The sequence below is a fragment of the Sitophilus oryzae genome, unplaced genomic scaffold (assembly GCF_002938485.1).
Source record: "Sitophilus oryzae breed Bouriz unplaced genomic scaffold, Soryzae_2.0 scaffold_682_pilon_pilon, whole genome shotgun sequence".
NCBI classification, from domain to species: Eukaryota; Metazoa; Arthropoda; class Insecta; order Coleoptera; family Curculionidae; genus Sitophilus; species Sitophilus oryzae.
Genome location: NW_022147287.1, coordinates 5,171,775 through 5,196,027, shown reverse-complemented (window position 1 = coordinate 5,196,027; position 24,253 = coordinate 5,171,775). Strand labels below are relative to the sequence as shown.

General features: G+C 29.9%; 1 protein-coding gene across 2 annotated transcripts in view; it reads right to left on the bottom strand.

Moving 5' to 3' along the window:
• Positions 1-1,500: 1,500 nt before the first annotated feature.
• The window catches only part of LOC115887973 (neuropeptide FF receptor 2-like), a 163,247-nt gene continuing 140,494 nt past the window's right edge, over positions 1,501-24,253 (bottom strand). Inside the window, exons 5-7 of one of the 2 annotated variants that reach the window (XM_030907547.1) lie at positions 20,971-21,065; positions 4,757-5,068; positions 1,501-3,002 (exon numbers count right to left, since the gene is read on the bottom strand). In XM_030907547.1, coding sequence (XP_030763407.1) covers positions 2,865-3,002; positions 4,757-5,068; positions 20,971-21,065 — 545 coding nt within the window. In that variant the 3' untranslated portion in view covers positions 1,501-2,864. The remainder of the gene's footprint in view (positions 3,003-4,756; positions 5,069-20,970; positions 21,066-24,253) is intronic. The other variant, XM_030907548.1, reaches the window with a different exon arrangement.

Sequence of the window (24,253 nt, the reverse complement as noted above, 5' to 3'; positions counted from 1 at the left end):
GAATCCAAAAATGAAATAAAATACCGGGTGTTCCATAAAAAATATAACTTTGGTATGGTTAACTTTGGTATAGTTCTGACATACCCTGTACATTTCAACATAATTTTAAATTATGCACATTACCTTCCTACATATACCCATATTGGTGGTTCTCAAAATTTAAGCAAAAAATCAGTATTTTTTACGCGTAAGAAATACTTTTTTACGTGTAGCAAATAGATTTTTACACTTAAAAAATAGTTTTTTACGAATAACAATTAGTTTTTTAAGCGTAAAAATATATTTTTACGTGTAATAAATAGTTTTTTACGTGTAACTAATATTTTTTACATGTAACAAATACGCGTAAACGGCCTTTTTACCCCAATTAAAGAAGTTTAACTTCAAAAACAAAGCGTGGGTATACGCGAAAATTGATCAAGTCACAAATCGACGATTTTCCAGTTTTGTGACCAAATGACTACAAGTATATTTTCTGTTCAGGAAAAAATGATCAAGTCCATACTACAATATTTTATAAGTTTTTTTAACACCACATATTATTATGATCCAGTATGTAAAATTGAAAATATTACAGAAAAAGTGACCAATTTGGCATCAATCATAGTTCAAAACTATTATTTTTGACTTGGTCACTTTTTAAAGTATACCCACAAAAGATTGATAATGTATAATTTATAAAATTTACTAACGAATCGAAAGAACATTATTCAGTGTCAAATTTTATCGGTTTTTTAAATTTGCTCATATTTTACTTGTTTCCAATCTCGAGATAAGATGAATAAATTACGGGAATTCATCCCTTTCGCCATGTTTCACAAACTTTTTTACTCTAATTTACGCATTTGTAGATAAGTTTCTAAAATGATTAAAACATATTGGTTAATAAATCAGATGTAATTTTTTGTGCAAAATTTATAGAAATAAATTTATGTACTTTTTTAGATTCCTAATATTTTTTATTTAAGACATATTAATCAAAAATATTTTTTTTACACAAGTATAGGAAAATGAAAAATTTGGGCGGCTATACGTGCCGGGAGACACGTATAGCCGCCCATACTAAAATATGTTAATGAAAAGTTGGTAGGCCGTTATTTTTGTTTCAAAGTAAAGGAATTTTTCCAATTTTGGTCGGCGATTTTTTCCCTATCCGCCACCTGGGGTCGCGTCCGATGGGAGTTTGGAGTTCTCCACACAGATTTTCTCAAAAACTGCGACTTTGAGTGATTTTGATGTTATTACAAATTTTGTTGCAAATATTATTCCTAATCTTAAATCGAAAACCGCGATTCGCTAGATACTATAATTTTGGAGGTACGATTTTTTAAATTTTTTAACCCCCTTCCATACCCCCCACCTCAAAAATTCCAAATTTTCAAAAGTCAGTTACTTTAGTTAGTGTCTAATATAAATAACACTGTATAGTGTTTAATTGTAACAATTTGCCAAACAATTTTTAAAGAATTCACTACAGAGATAATTAAAACCCATCATTTATTTTTAAAACAGTATATTACATTCATATAATATAATAATTACAAGTTATATACACTTTAAAAACTAAATTAGAAGTTCTGAAGACATCATATAAGATGACCCTGGTATAAATTAGTTTTAATCTCATTACTTCTTGATATACCCTTATTATAGCTAAAACTTAAAAATTTGCCGCCAAACATTTCTGTAATAAAAATGCGTATTGCAATACTTAATATTTTCTTTTTTTTTATTTATAGTTTATAAACAACTTAAAAAGCAACATGCGTATACATCAATCTTTTTTAATAATTTTAAAAATAGATATACGGACATTTAAGAATGTTTCTTATATTTATAAACTTTCATCAACAGTAAAACACATCTATTGTCAAAGAAGATAGTTATTATTTATTACCATTATTAACAATATTTAAATTTCTTGATAGCTTAATGAAGCTGCAGCAACGACTGTTTTTTAGAACAAGTACGCGATATATTATGTTTTAAATTTATTTACAATAAAATATTTCTAATATTTAGTCTAGTAGTATATTTAAAGTTATATTAGAGATGACATTGACACTTTGTTCAATAGCAACACATAAAACACTAATGCGCCACAATACACTAAAACACTAGCATAATCAGCAGATGATTAGAACTAAAGTAATATCTACAAATCGAGCGTTTATATAGGCGCTCAGTTGTTGAGTTTTATGGATATACTCCTTCATTAGTTGATAAAATAATTAGAAAACCTAGGAATAAGTTATCGATTTCTGCAAATTCGACTTTTCAAGTGAAGAAAGATACGTCAAAATATATTTCAATACTATTTGATAGAGAGTTATCGCGTGGTATAAGAATAATTTTTAAGAATGTCAATTATAAACTTGTGTAATAGTACTAATAATAAATTACAACAACTATTAGGTAATCCTAAAGATAAAACACCTCCTCCTGGAAAGGTCGGGTATTTATGAGATGTCATGTAGAGATTGTAGTCAGAAATATGTTGGGCAAAGTAGAAGATTAATATTAATAAGATTTAAAGAACATATGGCTCAGATAAGATATGGTAGACCGGATAAACCTTGCGTTGCTCAACATTGTAAGTGTATTGTGGTAAATTAGTGTTTTATTTTGTTGTTGTAACACCAAAAACTGTAATCTTGTTCAATATTACAATGTTCTGTAATAACAAACACTGATTACAAAAACTATGAGTATATTAGCTTTTTCTTTAACATTTTCTTATGATACTCTGGATACAAATAGTAACAAGTATTCTTAGTTGGTTTTCATCTTAAAAAATTACATCTAAGTAGAAAAAATCGACAACCTTCAACATTATCACTGTCTCTTGTTGATTGACTAGACCATTACACCGCACAAGTTTTTGTTGTTTTCTGAGATGATGACTGCCTTCTTAATCTATTAATTGTGTGCTGATTTAGGAGAGGTACTGACTTGCGAAGTGAGGGTACTAGAAAGCCTGAGCCGGAACTGTCCAAAGCCAACTGAAAAAAAATATGAATCTTAATTAATTAATCTTAATTTGTCATAAAAATATTCTAAAAAATGTTGTTATTATATTTTCTATGCCAAACTCCATAACCTACAATGTTACGGATTGTCTTTACCAGAGGAAAAACATTTTTATCATTGACATTTTGAGAAAAATGTATTCTTCATAAAAATGTTGCTTGTAATGAAATGGTTAATCTCGTTTATACTCCCAATTATATCCCCCCATAACTTCCAAAAATCAAAACGCGTTATTAACAAAATAATTGCTACAGTCATCCAAAAAAGAATATCAGATGCCCTTGAACCGATTTCGAGAAAAGAACAAGCAGGCTTTAGGCCTCAAAGATCATGTATCGACCAAATTAATACTCTCAGAATAATAATAGAGCAATCTCAAGCCGAAAAAATAATCCGCATGATTAAAATGCTTTATCATGATGCTACAAGCTGTGTATTACATAAAGGTCAAATGGGGGAGAAAATTTCTATTGCAGTCGGTGTAAAACAGGGCTGCATACTTTCGCCGCTACTCTTTAACATCGTTCTGGATGTAGCACTAAATAGAGCATTTAAAGAACCACTAGGGATACAATGGGGACTCTTAAGCAGGCTAGAAGACCTGGATTACGCAGACGATCTATGCATCTTTTCCCATTCGCATTCGGATATGTCTCAAAAACTTCTTAGACTCCAAGAGGAAGCTAATAATGTCGGTCTTCAAATCAACGTGGCGAAAACCAAAGAAATAAGGTCAAATACTCCCAACAACCAAGATCTATACCTCTCCAACCGAGCCATCGAAAGAGTTGATGAATTTCAGTACCTGGGAAGTATGGTTCACAGCGATGGGGGCACAGAGAAAGATATAGAGGAAAGGATTTTGAAGGCACAAAGAGCTTTTGCCATGCTTACACCTGTGTGGAACTCCTCTATATATAGCAAAAAAACTAGTCCAGATCTTCAACAGCAATGTCAAATCTATTTTGCTTTATGGATGCGAAACATGGAAGGTTACGCGTGGTCTCATGGATAGCCTACAGGTGTTTGTTAACAAGTGTCTTCGAAGAATACTGAACATTTTCTGGCCCAATCAAATTAACAACGAAGAACTGCGGAGAAGAACATCACAAAATCGAATAGATATCGAAATTAAGAAAAGAAAGTGGGGCTGGATTGGGCACATTTTGCGCAGACCCCAAGAAGATATCGCTAGACAGGCACTTGAATGGAATCCAGAGGGAAGACGTGCCAGGGGAAGACCAAGGAATACCTGGAGAAGAACAGTAACCTCTGAAGCCCAAGAGATTGGGAAAACATGGGGAGAGATCAAACAGACAGCTCAGAATAGGATCAGATGGAAACATCTCTTAGAAGCCCTATGTCCTACGAAGGTATTACATCCCACGAGTCAGTAGTACATATGTGGTAGTAAATAAATAGTTAAATAAAAAAAATAGTTAAAAAAAGTAATAATAACAATAAAAAAGTAATAATAATACCCTTAACAATTAGTTTTAGTTTAAATAGTTTAGGACTTAACCGTTTTAGGAAAAGTTCAACCATATTTTCATGTTTTTTTTTAATTTTCCTTAAAACAGTATGGAAATTTGGAAAAGTGTAAACGGCATTAAAGCAAAAATTGTTTTAAAGAACACATTTTTCATAAAATTTCCAAAAAATCTTCAAACCTTCTTAAACCCTCGAATATAAAAAACTTCAAAAACTGTAAATTATACTAACTTACGTTATTCATTTGGTTTCGCCTCTTCCGAAATGTGATCCTAGTTCTGAGCAGCTGTTTGATGGAATTTCGGAAATTTCGCGACAGTGCGCAGTAAATTATAGGGTTTAGCGCAGAATTAGCGTGGCCCAACAGTAACAAGTAAGCGTTGATGGTGTCCATCTGTACTACTACCCTGTACTCTACCACTGCCTGGGTGGTTGTATCCGTGATGAGGCTCATGATGTGGTATGGCAACCAACATCCCGCAAAGACGAAAGCGAGGAGTAGAAGAATGCAGGCAACTCTTTTTCTGGATTTCATCAATCGGTTCCTCTGCAAATAAAAAGAAACATAATCAAGAAATATTCATTTATAACTGGAATTTATTGTTGGAAATAGCACCGATATTCTGATTTGTATGAGATTTGGGGGGCTTAGTTTTGGTAGATGCTTTATCTCTCCAAAAAAATCCTTTATGGGTATTTCGCCACTGCACTGCAAGAAAAATCTACAAAATAAAATAGTTATTTTTTACACTTCTGCGTTAAACCTAAACGGACACTGCTTGTCAGAAGTTTTGTTTGAAATTTGCCTAACAAAGAAAAAAATGCTTAACGTTTCGGAAAGTTTATCTCTTTCCGTCGTCGGAAGCAAAAAAAATACGAAGAATAAAGAAAAAAACTATTTAAAATATTTAAATTCAACTATTCGAGAACACTTTAGTAAATAGTATAATAGAATAGTTGAATTTAAATATTTTAAATAGTTTTTTTCTTTATTCTTTGTATTTTTTTGCGTCCGACGCAAGCATCTTTTTCTTTGTTAGGCAAATTTTTATTACTGTAAACAAAATTCTATTTTGTAGATTTTTCTTGCAGTGCTGTGGCGAAATACCCATAAAGGATTTTTTTGGAGAGATGATTCCGCCACGTAGGTATAGACATTTTTTAGATGCTTTATATTTTTCAAACTTCAAAAGAGAGCAGTTCGATATTTATTGGGACTGAACAGTAGAACTCACTGCCAGAATTTCTTTTAAAATTTCAAAATACTGACTCTTCCTTCCTTATTCATTTTTGAATCCGTTTGCTTAATCCGCAAGCACATATCTGCTATTCAGGAAAGGCTATCTCATAACTATCCACTTAGGAATGCGGAGCACGATCTTTATCTGCCAACCCCGAGCTCAGAACTAGTTAAAAGCTCAATACTGTACAATGCCAAAAAAATGTACAATCATCTGCCTTTGAATATCAAGTCACTTTCATTCTTTCCCGCATTTCGCAAAGCTCTGAAATCATACTTACTGGAGAACGACTTTTTTGTTGATGTTTAATCATGAACAATTTTGAATTTTAAAATTTTGATCATCCCACACACTGGTTAAAGGTCTAGTATTACAAATTTCCTTTTGTAAAATTTTATTGATACGCCTGTGTTCTGCAATATCCATGTATGTTTTATTTGTAATTTTAAGGACGTAATTTTTTTTTAAATTGATTTCTATTGTATGATATTTTTTTGTGCTTTTGTTTGTTTTGAAAATGCTTTGTCGATGAAGCTATTTTGGCTTTTTGTACAATAAAGCGTGGTTTATAATCTGGAGGCAGTGCCCCTGCCACAGGAGGCCCGAGGTTGAGGCTGCATCGGGGTATATTTTTTTTTATTTTATTTTTGTTAATGTTCTTATTGTAAAATATTAAATAGATTTATCTTAAACAATAATTCAAGGATTTACCTCTTATAATTTTCGAGATAAAAAATAAAATATGTGTAAAATTGTTACAAAAAATTTTTGAATAAGCATTGGTAAAATTATGAATTGAACATTTTTAATGCAAGTCTAAAATGCGAGTTATCATAATAGTGATGGCGTATTTAAAAACAGTCGACCAAAGGAAGAACTTTCCTTGAAGTTTGAGTATTAATCAGCGCAGATTAATTTATCCGTTCAATAGATATGATTTCATTGTGAGATCATTTCCGCTACGAATTTAAAGATGGCGCCCAGCGTGACGTTAGATGTCGCGCTCGTGTTATGTCCCAATTTGTCGTGAATTCGTTTTCTCGTAGTTAACGACTAACGAGGAAAGCTGGATTTTAATTCGATATTCCCTAGTAAATTGAGACGCTGGAGAGATGACGAAGAAAATTGAGCACACGACACGCGTTCTATATTTTTCATATGTTAGCAGAATGTGAAAATAGTTAGCGTATATATTCAAGCAATGCCCTCTATAAAAGATCAGCCTACGGGCGGACTTTTGTTTACTTCATCAGCTGTACATACTTAGATATGGGGTTAGATTCTGTATTCATATTTTGTCGGTTGATTTTTGGTATTATTTGTTATTGTAGTGCAAAAACTCATTATTTTGGTGTTTAAGTGACATAAAGTACTACCAGATATATGGTCACTATGATGGTCACTCTGTTTCTCATAAAAAAACACGAAACATTACACGTTTTGTTAAGTGCTTTAACCTAAAAGTGCCCATAAATTTTGTATTTATCGTGATTTTTGTGTGTGTTTTTTAAGACTCTAACAATTCATCAATAAAGCTTAAGTGGAGTGTGTTTTTGGTGCTGTGCTTCATCTTTGTTGTGTTCCTGGTGGAAAGGATAGTTATACTAGGCAGCTTAAAGTATCCGGAAGAGCAAGAAAAGTGGGTACGAGTAATAAATCAAGACAATTCTATTGAAAATATCTTTAATAAATTTAAAAATAATATTCTCCCAGGATGGTATTAAAGAAAACTGGACAATTATGTTTATTTTATTCATATTGTGGAATCTCCACTCCAAGTGTTGTTGGTTCAGCTTCGATAGATTCAAACACGTAAGATAAACACGTAAGTAGGTATTATGATCTAGGGAAAAATAAAGAATATGTGTATTAAAGATCATGAAAAAGATTATTATTTTGAGTTCAAAATTAAAAAAGATTTTTGTGAAGATAAGAATGATAAAGTTTAAAAGAAGAATGTGTTTTTGTTTGATAATATAATGTATGTAAAGCATAACATATATTTGTTCAGTAATTTTTACTGAATAGTGTTGATTATTTATAATACCAAATTAATATCAAATATTTAAGTGATGGCTGAATACAACATGAATAAAATTGGTATATTTGCAATACGAAATTAAGTTTTAAGAATAAAGGTGTTACTAAAAATACTATGAAATTCATATTTCTTCTTTGTTTTAATTGGTCGAATGTTATTTACATTTTATGTAAGAATTATACCGTATCATGGAAAAAAACGGCGTCTAGTTGGCTTGGAAATGAACATCGATGACATTCCCTAATTAATTGTACACATAAAATAATTAACTAGAATTTTACAATCTTGGAAAATTTGATATTCTTGAACCTTGTTTCTCAATATTCTAAATTTTTTTATTTTCTTGGGATTTAGGTTCGGAAAAAACGCTGATTAAGTTTTCATTTGGTTTTTCATTATTTTTATTTGGTTTAAAAAAAAAACGTTTTGGCTAACATTATAGCCTTCATCAGTGTTGTGTCATAGGAAAAAAATAGTGTCGAATATAATCCAAAAAATTACATATAAAATATTCACACCACATAATGTTTACTGCAATTAATAAACTAATATAAACTTGTCAAAAGATGACCACGTATTTTTTTAAATTATTATTCTTAACACTAAAACTATCTACATGGACTATGGAATACGATTTCAGCCATAGTAAGTAGTAGATACTACTACAAATAATAATACATCACTATTAGTAGATATTGAATGTTTTTTGTTAAATTAGATCGATTTTCAAACCCCAAAATTTAAAATATATTTACATTTTACCCAATATCTTATGTAATACATTATTTGTATATTGTGAAACATTTGCTGCATTTGTATGGTTCATAGTTTATTTGCCAAAGTATTTATTAATATAAATAGGTATATATGTTGTCGTTATTAACTGTATATTATGTATTTTTCATGTAAACTATATCATTTTTAAAATACAAACCAAAAATCTGAGGAATAATTGTGTTTTCCATGTATTCTACAACATATTTATTAATCCGTAGTATCTAACTAGCGTGACGTCATAAATCTCGCCCCAGGGCTGTTCTATTAGAGACGGCATTGATTCAAGAGAATTAGATATCAGATCATCGGCAGACGATTAAAACCGTTTTAATGATCTGCTAACATGGTTGAAAAAGTAGCTTCCAGTGCAAAAGTAAATTGTTTTGGTGTATTGTGGTGAATTAGTGTTTTATTTTACCCTGTATGATTTAATATTACGATATTTACAGCAAAGTTAGTACAGACCATTTAAAGTAAATACCTAGTATAGTTTTGATTTCAGGACATTTCTTGTATTTTTATCATTTTTTTTAAGAAGGGTTGAAAAATATTTGGAAAAATATATATCCTTTATTAATATCTCTGAAACTATCGAAATACCGGGTGCGTCTGAAAAGTGGCTCACCCCTATAACTTTTTTATTTTTTCAGATAAAACAACGAGATTTGGTATGTTAGAATATGACAAAAATTGGGATTGATTGACGTATTCAATTGATTTCTGTCACTTCCGGTTTTACCGGAAATGACTACAACTTTTGATTTTTAAATGACACCCTCGGTATTTTTTTACTTTATTCGACAGAAAATGACACTTTGAATCGAATGATAGATCATATGTCAACTTTTGACATTTTTGCATATGGTTTATTTGAAATTGTAACATGCGGTTCATAACGACAATTTGACTCGAAATGCCAAGTGTGTGGTATCAAATTATTCGTAAAAAAATGCTTTTTCCAAATATGCTAATGAACCTCTCTCGTTCCATTTGAAAAAATTGAGATATGATTAAAAATACGATTTGGGCATCTTTTAACCGGCCAGGAAGGACAAGACACTAAAAACATTAGACGATCAAATTTATTTTTCCATGGCTCCTGGATTAAAAATTAATGTTTTTAACACAGCCATGGCACTCTAGATTGAAATTTAAAATACAATTTGTTTTTGAGCGATTATGTCAAAAGTTGACATATGATATGTCATTCGATTCAGAGTGTCATTTTCAATCGAATAAAGTAAAAGAATACTGAGGGTGCCATTTAAAAATCAAAAGTTGTAGTCATTTCCGGTGAAACCGGAAGTGACAGAAATGGATTGAATATGTCAATCAATCCCAATTTATGTCATATACTAACGTACCAAATCTCGTTTTTTTATCTAAAAAAATAAAAAAGTTATAGGGGTGTGGCACTTTTGAGATGCACCCGGTATATTTACTCATATCTTAGGATTATTAATAGTGATCTGAAAGGAAGCCAAAAATGCAATAATACACAGTATGTTCCCCATTTAAAAAAATCATCCCGATTCACCCACACTTTCTTGAGCCACCCCATCTTTTTCTTCTTCTTAAGGTATATGAATACATGAATAGCATTATAATCCTTTCTTAATCCTTACTACAATGTCTATATTAAGGAATTTTTACATTTTAAAATGATATCTGCCAGTTAAAAATATTTTTAATATTGCGGTACTTTCTGAAGAAATTCAAAGTTTACAGATAATTATTAATAATAGCAGAGCAAAACAGGACAAAATTGAATACCCTGTCACATTTGCTACTGCATATTGCACACTGTAACGTAAATTGGATTCTGGAAAAGGCCAGCAACATAAAAATGCCTTTATACCATCTATTCGAACAGAACAGTAAAATTCCAAAAATTTCACTTTACAAAGACTCGCTTTGAAAGACAAATTGAAGCAATACCGAACGCGATTTTAAAACAAAAAACGAAACGACACGTAAAGGAATAAAGAAATCCAATTGAAGGACCTATTTAATGGGTTTCCATTCGGAGCTTAATTATATGTATAATTAAATTAATCACATTTTCTGATTTTAAACGGCAATTTTTGTAAAAAGAGAGCTTCAACATTATTAATTCGTTTGAACAGAGAGCTATACAGGGTTGATCACCACATATGACGCGGAGTATTGTAGCTTAACTATTAGATTTTTGCAAATTGTAAGTTTTGGGTTCGTTGAAGGACTATTAGAGCTACAATTTAAAAATATTTTTACAAGATACAGAGTGTCCCAAATAAATAAAAAATATTAAAGTAGTATTTTTTTAAATGGAACACCCTGTATATTATTACAATTTTAGTTTCTACGATTAAAATAAAGGTAAATTTGATTAAGGTTTACCGCATTTTAATCTTACGGTTTTTGAAATATTTGGGTTTTTGTCAAAATACAGTAATGATTTTAATGCTTTATTTCTCTAGGCGTATTTAAGTTTTTAAAACCAAATATTGTACTGAAGTATTTCTATTTACTAATTTTTGTGTTGCAATAATAAAAATTATACTACCTTATACAGAGTGTCTAAAAATTTATTTTAAATAATAACTAGCTTTAAACGGCAATAACTTGTTTAATTTAAATAGAAAACCCTGCATATTTTAGGAGAATCAGATGCACAATTTAATTGTCTATCAAATTGTATTATGTCATTTTTTACCTATATCTTTAGGTTTTCGTAGAAAATGCATTTTCTTATAATTTAGACCTCAATTATCAATATACCCATGGAATATTGACATTTTTGATTATTTTTAAAGATGTAACAAATTTTTAAAGGGTACAGCTACTAATATTGTCGATATAGTTCGTTTATGTCATTAAAAAATAAAAAAGAATTGTTTAAATATTTATAAAAGAGGACCAATTAATATGATTCCAGTATTCAAACTACGTTAATTGACAGTTTGCGTTGATTAATAATAATTGCTCCAAATACTAAAAAACTGAATTTTGTATGTGTATTAGACAGTCTGGTAAAAAGTAACACCTTAAAAATGTTATTTCATTTTTTGACGAATACTTATTTATAACAACAGAGACGTTCATTCTCATAACTTATTATTATATTGATTTCTGATTCCAAATCCACATTTATTTAGAATAATCTGCTAATTAACATAATTAAATATGTAACTAATTAATATTTGGGCGGAAATAATGGTGGTATATTTAATTAATGGTATACTCTTTTATAATAATTTAAATAGTTTTATTTTTGTATACAAATAGGTTGGTAATATTATCGTTTTTAGCACCTGTACATTTTGTACATTTGTTACTTTAAAAACAATCTAAAATGTCATAATTCCATGGGTATATTGATAAATGAAGTCTAAATCATAAGAAAATGCATTTTCTACGAAAACTTGAAGGAATAGGTAAAAATGCTATAATACAATTTGATAGACAATTAAATTGTGCATCTGATTCTCCTAAAATATACATAGTGTTCCATTTAAATTAAACAAGTTATTGCCGTTTAAAGCTAGAAATTATTTAAAATAAATTTTTAGACACCTGTATGAGGTAGTGTTATTTTTATTATTGCAACACAATAACTGATCAATAATTAAACTTCGGTAAATATTTAGTATTAAAAACTTTGATACCCTTGGAGAAATGAAGCCTTAAAATTTTTACTGCAATTTCACAAAATTGAAAATATTTCAAAAACGGTAAGGTTTAAGAGTGATAAACCTTAATCAAATTTACCTTTATTTTAATAGTAGAAACTAAAAATGTAATAATATACAGGGTATTCCATTTAAAAAAATACAACTTTCATATCTTTTATTTATTTGGGGCAATCTGTATCTCGTAAAAATATTTTTAAATCGTAGCTCTAATAGTCCTTCAACGAACCCAAAACTTACAATTTGTAAAAATCTAATCCTTTAGCTACAATACTCCGTGTCGTATGTGGTGAACAACCCTGTATACACGGTGCTACAAATTCGAGGTACGAGCATTGGTCTCTCGGTAACTGTAATAGATACGAACATGGTTAATTTGGGGCAAAGTTGCTCTTTGGGATGCTCACCAAGATGCCATCAAAAAAGTTTTGAAAATTTCAGGGATTGCTGAGTTTTTTGGAAAAAACTGATTTTTTGGAAAATCAATTTTATTTTTTCCTGTCGTTACTTTTTAGAAAATCAAAAAACTAATTGCACATTCTCATAGCCACTTTATTAAAGCTATCTGATAGTATTTTTAAATTTTCAAATTAGCTGACAATTTGTGAGATACAGAGGCCAACTTAATTTTTTTAAATACGGATCTGCATTTTTTATTTCAGATTTTGAAAGAACTCGGTCTCCTGATTACAATGATATGCCACACTTAATATTTCTTTTTTGTTTTGATATTTGAACACAATTTATTTAAACTAATTTCCTAATTTAAAGTCCGGCCCTGTTTTTTTAAACATTTAATCTATTTATCGTTACAATATTGATAAGCTTTCAAACTTAACAATGACGTGTATGAAATGGTAGAGCAGTATGATGTCCAGCGAGGTTCCTGAACCTATCGCTATTACTTGACGTCATTTGTAAAAGTGTCTAATCAATTCTTCCCAACATTTACAATAAAGAGTACAAAATGCATTCGGAATTATAAGAAGAAAGTTTAAAGAGCTATAAATAGCATTGTACTAAAAATAAATCTGTGCAATAGGGATGGTGGTAACCCTTTCGAACATGTAGAACATTAGAAACTAGTTTGCAGAAGTTTATTTATTTATAATAACTGCGATTAATATTATACTAATATTATACATACTATTAGATCGCACATTGAGATTTCAAATTCACAATAAAAAAATTTAAAAATTCTGACCTGGATATTATTTATTTGAATCTTCCAATTGGATCGATTTTCCTTATTCAGTGTTAATTAGCGTTGATCAATATTTTTGCGACGAATATAATCAGATTAAATAATTTAAGAAACCAGAATCGGACTTGAAATTATTTTAAATAACAATCAAATAGTTTTGTTGCTGTTAAGGTACCCAAAACAAAAAAAAGTATAAAGTGTGGCATATCATTGTACTCAGGAGACCGAGTTCTTTCAAAACCTGAAATAAAAAATGCAGGTCCGTATTTAAAAAAATTAAGTTGGCCTCTGTATCTCACAAATTATCAGCTAATTTGAAATTCTAAAAATCTAATAAAGTGGCTATGAGACTGTGCAATTAGTTTTTTGATTTTCTAAAAAGTAACGACAGGAAAAAATAAAATTGATTTTCAAAAAAATCCGTTTTTCCAAAAAACTCAGCAATCCTTGAAATTTTTAAAACTTTTTTGATGGCATCATGGTGAACATCAAAAAGCGCAACTTTGATCAATATTGTTGCAATGAATATATTCAGATTAAATATTTTAAGAAAATATACCAGGGTCGGACTTGAAATTATTTTAAATAATAATTAAATAGTTTTGTTGCTGTTAAGGTACCCAAAATAAAAAAAAGTATAAAGTGTGGCATACCATTGTATTCAGGAGACCGAGTTCTTTCAAAACCTGAAATAAAAAGTGCAGGTCCGTATTTAAAAAAATTAAGTTGGCCTCTGTATCTCACAATTTATCAGCTAATTTGAAAATCTAAAAATACCGTCAAATAGCGGTAATAAAGTGGCTATGAGAATGTGGAATTAGTTTTTTGATTTTCTAAAAAGTAAAGACAGGAAAAAATATAATTTATTTTAAAAAAATCAGTTTTTTCCAAAAAACTCAGCAATCCTTGAACTTTTTAAAACTTTTTTAATGGCATCTTGGCGAACATCCTAATACGCAACTTTGCCCTAATTTTTTATTACGGTTACCGAGATACCAATGCTCGTACCTCGAATTTGTAGCACCCTGTATAACACTATACATATTTTGTTTTTTCGCTTTCTTTTCGATGTATATCAGAAAGGCAGCCAAAAATAAAATAATATACGGGGTGTTCCATTTAAAAAAAATTCCCGATCCACTCACACTTTTTTGAGCCACCTTGTAAAAGTTAAACTATTTTCCTGAAATCCATTTTAATACATACTTTAGGTTTGTACTTAAACAACATTTCTAAGTTTATAGGAACTACAGATGCCTGGCGCACTATTGTCGGACCTTGTATGAAGTTTTCTGCTCAAAAGAGCTTCTTTTATCATATCCTATAGTATGAAAGACTCTATATACGGAGGTAATTTTCTTCTAAATAGTTTTCCGACATTCTCTCATCAACATCCGCAGGTTTTCCTTTGGCATTGACGCGAAAATCTAATTTTCCATTTCCTTTTAGCAGATTTCCATTCTTCGTTTCTAATTCTAGCGTCTGAATGTTGGGAAAGTTTGAAAACGAGCACCGTTTGGAGAGCTTGCTCTCTTTGCTCGCTAAAATAAATTCGTCAAGTGATTCAACGTGAAATTAAAGTTTAAAGTAAATATGCAGAGAGAAAGAGCAAAATTTTTACTCTATATTTACGTTATATTTAATTCTAATCTATTCTAGTTTGACATAAATAAATATAAAATGGCGTGAGCAGGTTTAGGACCAGGAAAATAAAAACCCTTTTTTCCATAGCAACTATTAAAATTGTTTTATATCTATCAAAAATAGTAGATAAAATAGTAGTTTAACCGCAAGGGTGGATTAAATGATACTTTAACAGCGAGGATAGGTTAAAAACTTTATTTCTTCTCGCACGTTTTTTAATTGCTTCCATTTTTCAAAATTTTAGTATTCCTTTTCATAAGTCACTGTTTGTCGCCTCAGCCTGAATATCTGTTGGTATTTACTTATTTCGTTTTGAGCCATTTCTGACTCCATTCAATCAGCAATCGACACGAAAGAGAATTAAAAAATATTGACTCAAAACTGACAACTAAAGAGACGGCTTTATTCATTTGTTAAATTATATAGAAACCAACCCCAACCCAACACAATATTTTTTCTACTCCTAATAAATTCCCTGAAATAATAATTTCTGAATATTTTCTAAAACGTAACTCGCTACGGAAAAAAATATTGTTTTATACACGACGATAAAATTGCATTATCGTCTCCCGAAATTAATTCTATGGTATTTTCTATATTTTTATTCTATTCTATAATATTCTTTTTTATTCAAAATGGTATTTTATCGTCTTGTATAAAAAATAACTATTATTTAAAAAATTACCCACGTTTGGATGTATATTTTCATCTATTTTAAGGCTGCAGTACACAGGAAAAAATTCTACTTAGACTATAAACATTTTAGTGCGGCTCATAGTGATGTGAGCATGGTCACGTAACAGTCATAATGAAAATGACCGTCACGTCATTATGCAATGTGACGTTAAAATGGCAAAACGGTCATTTTAGAGTCAAATATTAAAATGACCACAGTCATTTTCATTATGACTGTCATTTTGATTCAATCAATTAAAAAAAAATAAAGCTCCGGTTCTTTGGACGCCAATAAGTTTGTCCCAACACACAACCTTATCGGTAAGTTAAATTAAAAACCTTGGTAGCATCAATAGCAGTCTACAACAAAACATTGTTTCTTCAAGCTGCAGAAGAGCTGCAAGGGAGTGTCAATGCAATGCTACCACATTCACATCAGGAACCATTATCAGAAGCTGGTCCTTCTACCTCAGCGGGAGCATCGACAATAATCCTCCATAGTAGCAGCGAGGATTGCTCAAGGGAGTCTACCGATGAAAAAATTGAAATGGGGTCGGAGTCGGACAATGAAGTTGAAACGAATGAGACTCAGGATGACGAGAGCGAAAACGAACTTGGTTAATTAATTTTTTTTTCAGTAATGTTTTCAGTTTCTTTTTAATGTTTATTTGCTCATAATTGTACATATAACGTTATTTTTAAGCGTTGTTTTTACTTGTTTTGAGTTTATTTTCAATGTTTATTTGTTATTTGCCATGAATATGTTTTTTTCTTACTCAGTCTACATAATATATTATAATAATTAGAAGAATAAAGTTTTTTTGTCATTACTTTGTTTAAAACTTTATTAAATGTTCGTTTTAAACGTATTTTAGAATTTTATAGTGTGAATTAGCGAGTAAAAGCAAAATGACCCAAAATGACACATTATGACCGTTAAATGACCGTCATATGTCACGAATTATAAATGACGGTCATTTTACATCACTAGCGGCTCAGTATCCCTTTTTTATTTGTTTTTAGTCAATATCACTAGTATTCAATTTCATTTCTTTTGTTTTCATTTAACGTTACCCTGTTCACCCTGTCACTAGACATTAAGAAATATCACGTATAAGTTAACAGCAAAACAAGAAAATGGACTTTAAATTAATCAGGCTGCAAATGGGGCCTTTTGTGCCTCGTTTGCTTCCCTTTTGCTTTTTTCAGGATCACTAGTTCATCGTTGCTGATTCCTCCCGTATTGATGAAGCCGGAAGGCAGAAACACTGAGTGTCTACGGGTAGTTATGTTTTAGTCATGATTCATGGCTAATCTTACTGTAGGCTTGCCCGATAAATTCTTTCCACGATAACATCTTTTGTTATAATTTTATTGACGGACATCGATCAATGTCAACATTATAAACATAAATATGAACTAATCTATAACTAAAATAATTATGACGTAACGTTGAAGAATGGCCGAACATTCTGTATATACGAGAGACGGAAAATGTTTTTTAAAACACCCTGTATGTTGGCTAGACCCCAGACTATTATTTTTACGGGAACTAAATTTAATTTTACCATTTTTATAGGAAACTTCCCAAAAACGTTATTTCTCATAAATTCAATATTATGTTTACCTTCCTTTCTTCAGCGGTAGGAGAATTGCCAGGACTATCCGGCGAAAACAAGATTTTATGAAAATGTCCTCGTTGGTCCTTTTTGAACAATTTTTCTTTATTTGCCGCGTCAAGCGATATCGAGGAAAACCCTTTTCGACAGACAAACTGAAAATATTTTATTCGATTTAGGTACACACAGGCGTAATTTTTCGAAAACCTGGCCAAAACCCCTAAAATAAATCATATTAACTGAATTTCGCTATCAAAATTGGAGTCGCCTGATCGTGCGACTCAATTTGACTGCATTTTCAAGCTCCAGAAGAGCTGTTCGATATTCACTGGGACTATAAACAGCAGAACTCATTGCAAGGACTTTTTTCCTTCCTTATTTATATTTGAATCCGTTTGCCTAATACGTAAGCATGTATCAGCTTCTCAAGAAAGGCCATCTCACACTTATCCACTCAGAAACGCGGAGCGAGATCTTTATCTACCTACCCCACGCTCAGAGTTAGTTAAAAGTTCAATATTATACAATTCGAAAAAATACACAATCACCTGCCATTTGAAATCAAATCCATAACATCATTTTCTTCATTTCGCAAAGCATTGAAATTTTATTTACTAGACAAGGCTTTCTACGCAGTAAATGACTTATATTTTGATAATCAAATTTGATCTTGTAAACACTGGTCTAATATTTGCTATTACTAAATTTACTAGAAACTTACTAAATATTTTTGAATCTTATTTTTATTTTTTTATTCTTTGACATTGTAAACATTTATAAATGTTTATTTTAAACAATAAGACTGACAATGTAATTTGTATACTTGTTTTGTATTCTCTTTCGTTTGTTTACTTTACCTTTGTCTACAAATTGTAAATTTTTTAGATAATAAAGACATTTATTCTATTATATTTATATATATTATTTATTTATTTATTTAATTAATTGAAAAAAAAATGGTAGATAAATTTCTTTAATCAAAATTAAATTATTTATATGAAAATAATGGGTTAAGTGATAAAGTACAGTCACAAAAAAAAAGTTGAACCATCCTGTAGAAGTTAAAATATTTTCATGAAATACATTCTAATAGATACTTTAGGTTTACATTTAAACAAAAAGGGTTGATAATTTTTAAATTATTAATCTTAAAAAATTATACTTAAACCATTAAATTCTGTGTAAAAAGGTTTTTTATAAAAACACAAAATTTTACATAGCAAAAGGCACATTTTAACACAAACATCCCGTAACTTTGCCGCCGTAACTCTGAAACCGTAACAAATAGTGATGTGCGGTTTTCACCATCATATTTTGAGAAAAAATGAGCTCCAGACACCAATATTAGTTTTCGTCTAACTCGTACGTATAGAAAAGAGAGTTTCCCTTTAAAAGCGTCCAATTTGGACCACCCTGTACCTTGATAAGCAAACAATTCAATAAATGTTAAAAGCAAATCAACTTTCATATTTTAGGTTTTGGTCAGGAATTTTTAGAAATTCGCCAGTGTGTGAGGTTTCCCGCGTTGCGGTCTCCTCTTTTTCCTAAACCGATTTTGAAACAGGGAAAATTTGTAACTTTGAATATCATATCGAGTATTTTGATGGAAATCAGCTTTCATATCAAACGTATTTGAATGAATTTTAAATTTTCCGCGTTACATTTCAATATCGATTTCATTTCATTTATTCGCATATTTTTATATTATTTTTATGCAACAACCTCTTTGGGCAAGTTTCCAGATTTTTTTTTGAAACACCATATATTTGAAATTAATATTTCAAGGAATTTATTATGAGTAGAAAATATATTCTGCTGGGTTGGCGTTGGTTTCTATGTAATTTGACAAATAAATAAAGCTGTCTCTTCAGTTGTCAGTTTTGAGTCAATATTTTTTAATTCTCTTTCGCGTCGATTGCTGATTGAATTGGAGCCAGAAATGGCTGAAAACGAAATAAGTAAATTAGCAACAGATATTCCGGCTGAGGCGACAAACGCCATATCCAAACTACTTCCATTGAAATCCCGAATAACTTATGAAAAGGAATACAAAAATTAAAAATGGAAGCAATTAAAAAACGTGCAAGAACAAATAAAGTTTTTAACCTATCCTCACTGTTAAAGTATCATTTAATCTACTCTAGCGGATAAAATACTATTTTATCTACTATTTTTGATAGATATAAGACAATTTTAACAGTTGCTATAGAAAAAAGATTTTTTTTAAAGGTCCGCCTATGCTGAATACGCATGCAAAATTTGAACAATTTTGGATAAGCCGATTTTAAGTAATTTAAGAAAAACTGCATCTTTTTTTAAATTAAAATTGAACAGATAACAATGCACATCTTAACATACACTCTATACAACAGAAATGTCTTTGATTTGTCACAAATTTGTTTTCAACCGTTTATATTTTTGTCTTGTTTCCGTTAAAACTATTGTCTAAATATTCCCGAACAGCCAGGGTACTATGTGCCAGGCAGCCATCCATTTGGTACCAAACTTCCTGATTTTTCCTAGCGGCATCATGTAAAGCAGGTAAAATATGATTTTCGTGTAGTTCCAAATAATATTCTGCATTTAAATTTCGCGTAAGAAATAATGGCCCGATAATATTGTGTCCGAATATCCCAAACATTTACTTTCTGTGGATATTGCGTCCTTGTTTCGACAAACCTGTGTTGGTTTTCTTTGTTCCAATATCGATAATTTTGAACATTGGGTTCATTATTTAAGGTAAACGTGCATTCGTCAGTGAAACATATGTTTTTTAAAAATTCCCTATCCGTGTTTGCTCTTTCCATCATATCAAAACAAAACGCCTGCCGCCGTATTTCGTCCCCATCTCGTAGCTCTTGGTGTTTTTCATATTTGAAGGAATAGTATTTATGTCGTTTCAAAATTCGAAACGCTGTAGTGTAATCTATTCCTATTTCATCCTCAAGTTTCCTTGTGCTGATCTTTCCATCGTTCTCTTCCACGCACAATAAAACTTCCAAGTCGGTATCATTTCTTGCATCTTCTCTTTGTTCCTGCCTTGCTTCACATCTGCAGTTATTTATTAGGGTGCCTTTGGTCTCAAATCTCTGGAGATTTTCCAGGTATTGGTCTATTCGGATACAGAGCAGCAAACATGTCCGACACCTTTTGATAACTATTTCCTTGATAATACCATTTAATCATCAATACTTTTTCTTCGGTAGTGTAATTCATGGCTAATATTTTCGATGTAGGTATGAGTTTTTAATAATAATAATAAAGCACTAAATAGATAAATTTCTGAAATGACAACTTCACTTGACAGTTATCTTTTACCTTGGCTGGTGCTCATAAGTAAATACAGGGCCATAAGAAAGGAGAAATATTTAAAAATAAATCGGCGATAACTCGTAAACGGGCTAATCAAAAATATCTAAAGTTATCCTTTTGAATGTGGGTTTTAGTGCTCTTCAATGAACCTAAATAGAATTATTCTCTAAAATAATTAGGGAAGCCTCCATTAAAATTTACATGGGATTTCCTATGTCCTGCTCGACGATGCAACACCCGGTATGATTATTTGTCATGTACTTACTTGCTGTATACAAGCCGATTCGGTGTTATCAAATTGTGGAATCGGAGTGCATAGGGTTTTTCCCATCATAGCATATGCGATGGTCATGATAAATCCTGTAACAAAACAAATCTTTTAACAAAATATTTATGTTACTTTGAACATTTTATTCTTGAGAAAGTAATTATAAAATACCGTATATTTTTTCGATAATATTGTATAATATAATAATTATAAATGTGATTTCTGATATTGTTTATCTTGCTATCTGAATCTGAATTATGTCTAAGTGGAATTAAGAATATCTGAATTTATAGATCTGATAACCAAAAGACTATAGCTTGAAATAATAGTCCTAGTAGGAATATTAATGGGAGTTTAGAACTACAATAAACTTAAATTAAATAGTTCTTGTAGCAATAAATAATAATGTTATGAACAATAAGAACAATAATTCCAAATTGTCTAGTTACTTTTCTGATATTTTTTTCTATTTAGACTGAATAGTTTTTATAGCGTTTATTATAAAAGATTCAGTTTACTTTAAATCTTTAGTTTGTAGCAGTTTAAAAGCCAATCGATCATACTTTGTAATAAGTTTCATTTATATTTTTCATAACTCAGCAATAGATGATTCTCCTTTTATAAATATTTTTAATAGAAAAAATGTAATTTCGATTAAGCGATTTTTAATTAAAATTAAAGCTAATATTTTAAAGCTTTCAGAATATTCCCTTGTTAATCGATAAAAAAGACAAACCACGGATATTAAATTGATGTTCAGCGAACGATGAAAAAATTAAAAAGAAAGAATAAAGGAAACTCAGTCTTTGACAACTGCTTAGCGACGGATATGTGTACTAAAACTAGATTATAGTGGTTAAAAAGTGGCTCCCCCCTATACTCAAGACTCATGGTACATCTATATGTACGACGCTACTTAATAGACTCAAATTATTATTCCAAATAATTACCGTGTCAATTTAGAAAGATGACTGAAACTACGTTATAGTGTTTACAAACAAAATAAATAAGTCTCCTGTAATATTTTCTATTTTTTAACACAAATATATAGGGTGTCCTACTTAAGTTTGGTCGAAGATGTTGACTTTCACTTCCTTATAATTTTATAAATCTTTGTTTAGAACATATTTTTCAAAGTTAATAGTGATTGTTTTAAATAACTATTTGGATTTTTTTTTAAATATTCCTCAATAAAACGAATAAAAATCATATTTCAGATTCCAATAAAAACTGGGTTTTACATTATTTTGTAACTCATTTTATTCATTTGTATTAGCAAACTTAAAAAACAATCTTTTAAAGTAAACAAAATAAATTGAAAATATTTAGTTTTTTTGTATCGTATCTTAATTATTATGGAAGCTATCTGAAAACTTAAATCGATTATTAATTAATAAGTGGTTATAATTGGTTATTGATAATAAAGTTGTTTATCCAGGGGCGTCGTAAGTACTTAAAAAATAATAATAAAAATAAAAATGTCTTATTTTAATGACACACCCTGTATCAATATTTATAAAAATTAGAACTTAAGTATCTTAGGGAAGAAGAATTCAATATAATTTATCAGATTTGAAATAAATACTGTCCTAAGGGTAGTTTACTCTTAACTCGAAAAATATCAAACCTCATTAAAACGTACGTCTATGAGGTATCGCATTTCTTGCCCTAGGCAAAATGTACGTCTTATAGTCATACAGCCTCCTGCCAAAAATGAAAAAGATCGCTCAACAAACAACCAAGATATTGGCTTGTATCGATCTTAAGTGGGACACCCTGTAGATTCCTATACCAGAAATTGGTTTTAATTTACAAACATACGTGTCAATTTCCTCTAAATTTTCATTTTTAACCAATTTACTATTGGTTTGTAATCAGATTTTTTTTACTATTTATCTACATAACTCAAAAACAGATGATTCTCCTTTTATTAAAAATTTTAAACCAACAGCGTAGGTATCTTTGATTGACCGATTTTTAATAGCTTTCAGAACAGTCCCCTTGCTTTGTTATTCGCGAAAAACCCGAAATGCCAGAATAAAGAAGAATGACTGATATTAAAGTGATATTCAGTCAACAAAATAAAAATTAAAAATAAAGAATACAAACCACATTTTTCACAATCGCTTAGCCATAGATATATTAATAACCAAATATTTATAAAAATATTAAAAGATGATAGAGATTAATAATCTAAATAAAACTGGTTTTATCTGATGATAAATTAGACAGCTATACAGGGTTGTTCACCACATACGACACGGAGTATTGTAGCTAAACGATTAGATTTTTACAAATTGTAAGTTTTGGGTTCGTTGAAGGACTATTAGAGCTACAATTTAAAAATATTTTTACAAGATACAGAGTGTCCCAAATAAATAAAAATATCAAAGTTGTATTTTTTTAAATGGAACACCCTGTATATTATTACATTTTTAGTTTCTACGATTAAAATAAAGGTAAATTTGATAAAGGTTTATTACACTTAAACCTTACCGTTTTTGAAATATTTCCAATTTTGTGAAATTGCAGTCAAAATTTTAAGGCTTCATTTCTCCAAGGGTATCAAAGTTTTTAATACTAAATATTTACTGAAGTTTATTTATTTATCAGTTATTGTGTTGCAATAATAAAAATTATACTACCTTATACAGAGTGTCTAAAATTTTATTTTACATAATTACTAGCTTTAAACGGCAATAAGTTGTAAAATTTAAATGGAACACCCTGTATATTTTATGAGAATCAGATGCACATTTTAATTGTCTATCAAATTGTATTATACCATTTTTTACCTATAGCTTCAAGTTTCCGTAGAAAATGCATTTTCATGTAATTTTAAATTCATTTATCAATATACCCATAGAATACTGACATTTTAGATTATTTTTAAAGATGTACCAAATTTTTAAAGAGTACAGATACTAATATTGTGGATATAATTCGTTTATTTCATTAAAAAATAAAAAAAAACTGTTTAAATATTTGTTAAAGAGGACCAATTAATATGTATGATTCCAGTATTCAAACTACATTAATTGACTGTTTACGTTGATTAATAATAATTGCTCCAAAAAATAACAAACTGAATTTTTATGTGTATTAGACAGTGTGGTAAAAAGTAACACCTTAAAAATGATATTTCATTTTTTGATAAATGCTTATTTGTAACAACAGAAACATTCATTTTTATAACTTATTATTATATTGATTTCTGATTCAAATCCGCATTTATTTAGAATAATTTATTCACGAATATAATTAAGTATGTAATTAATTA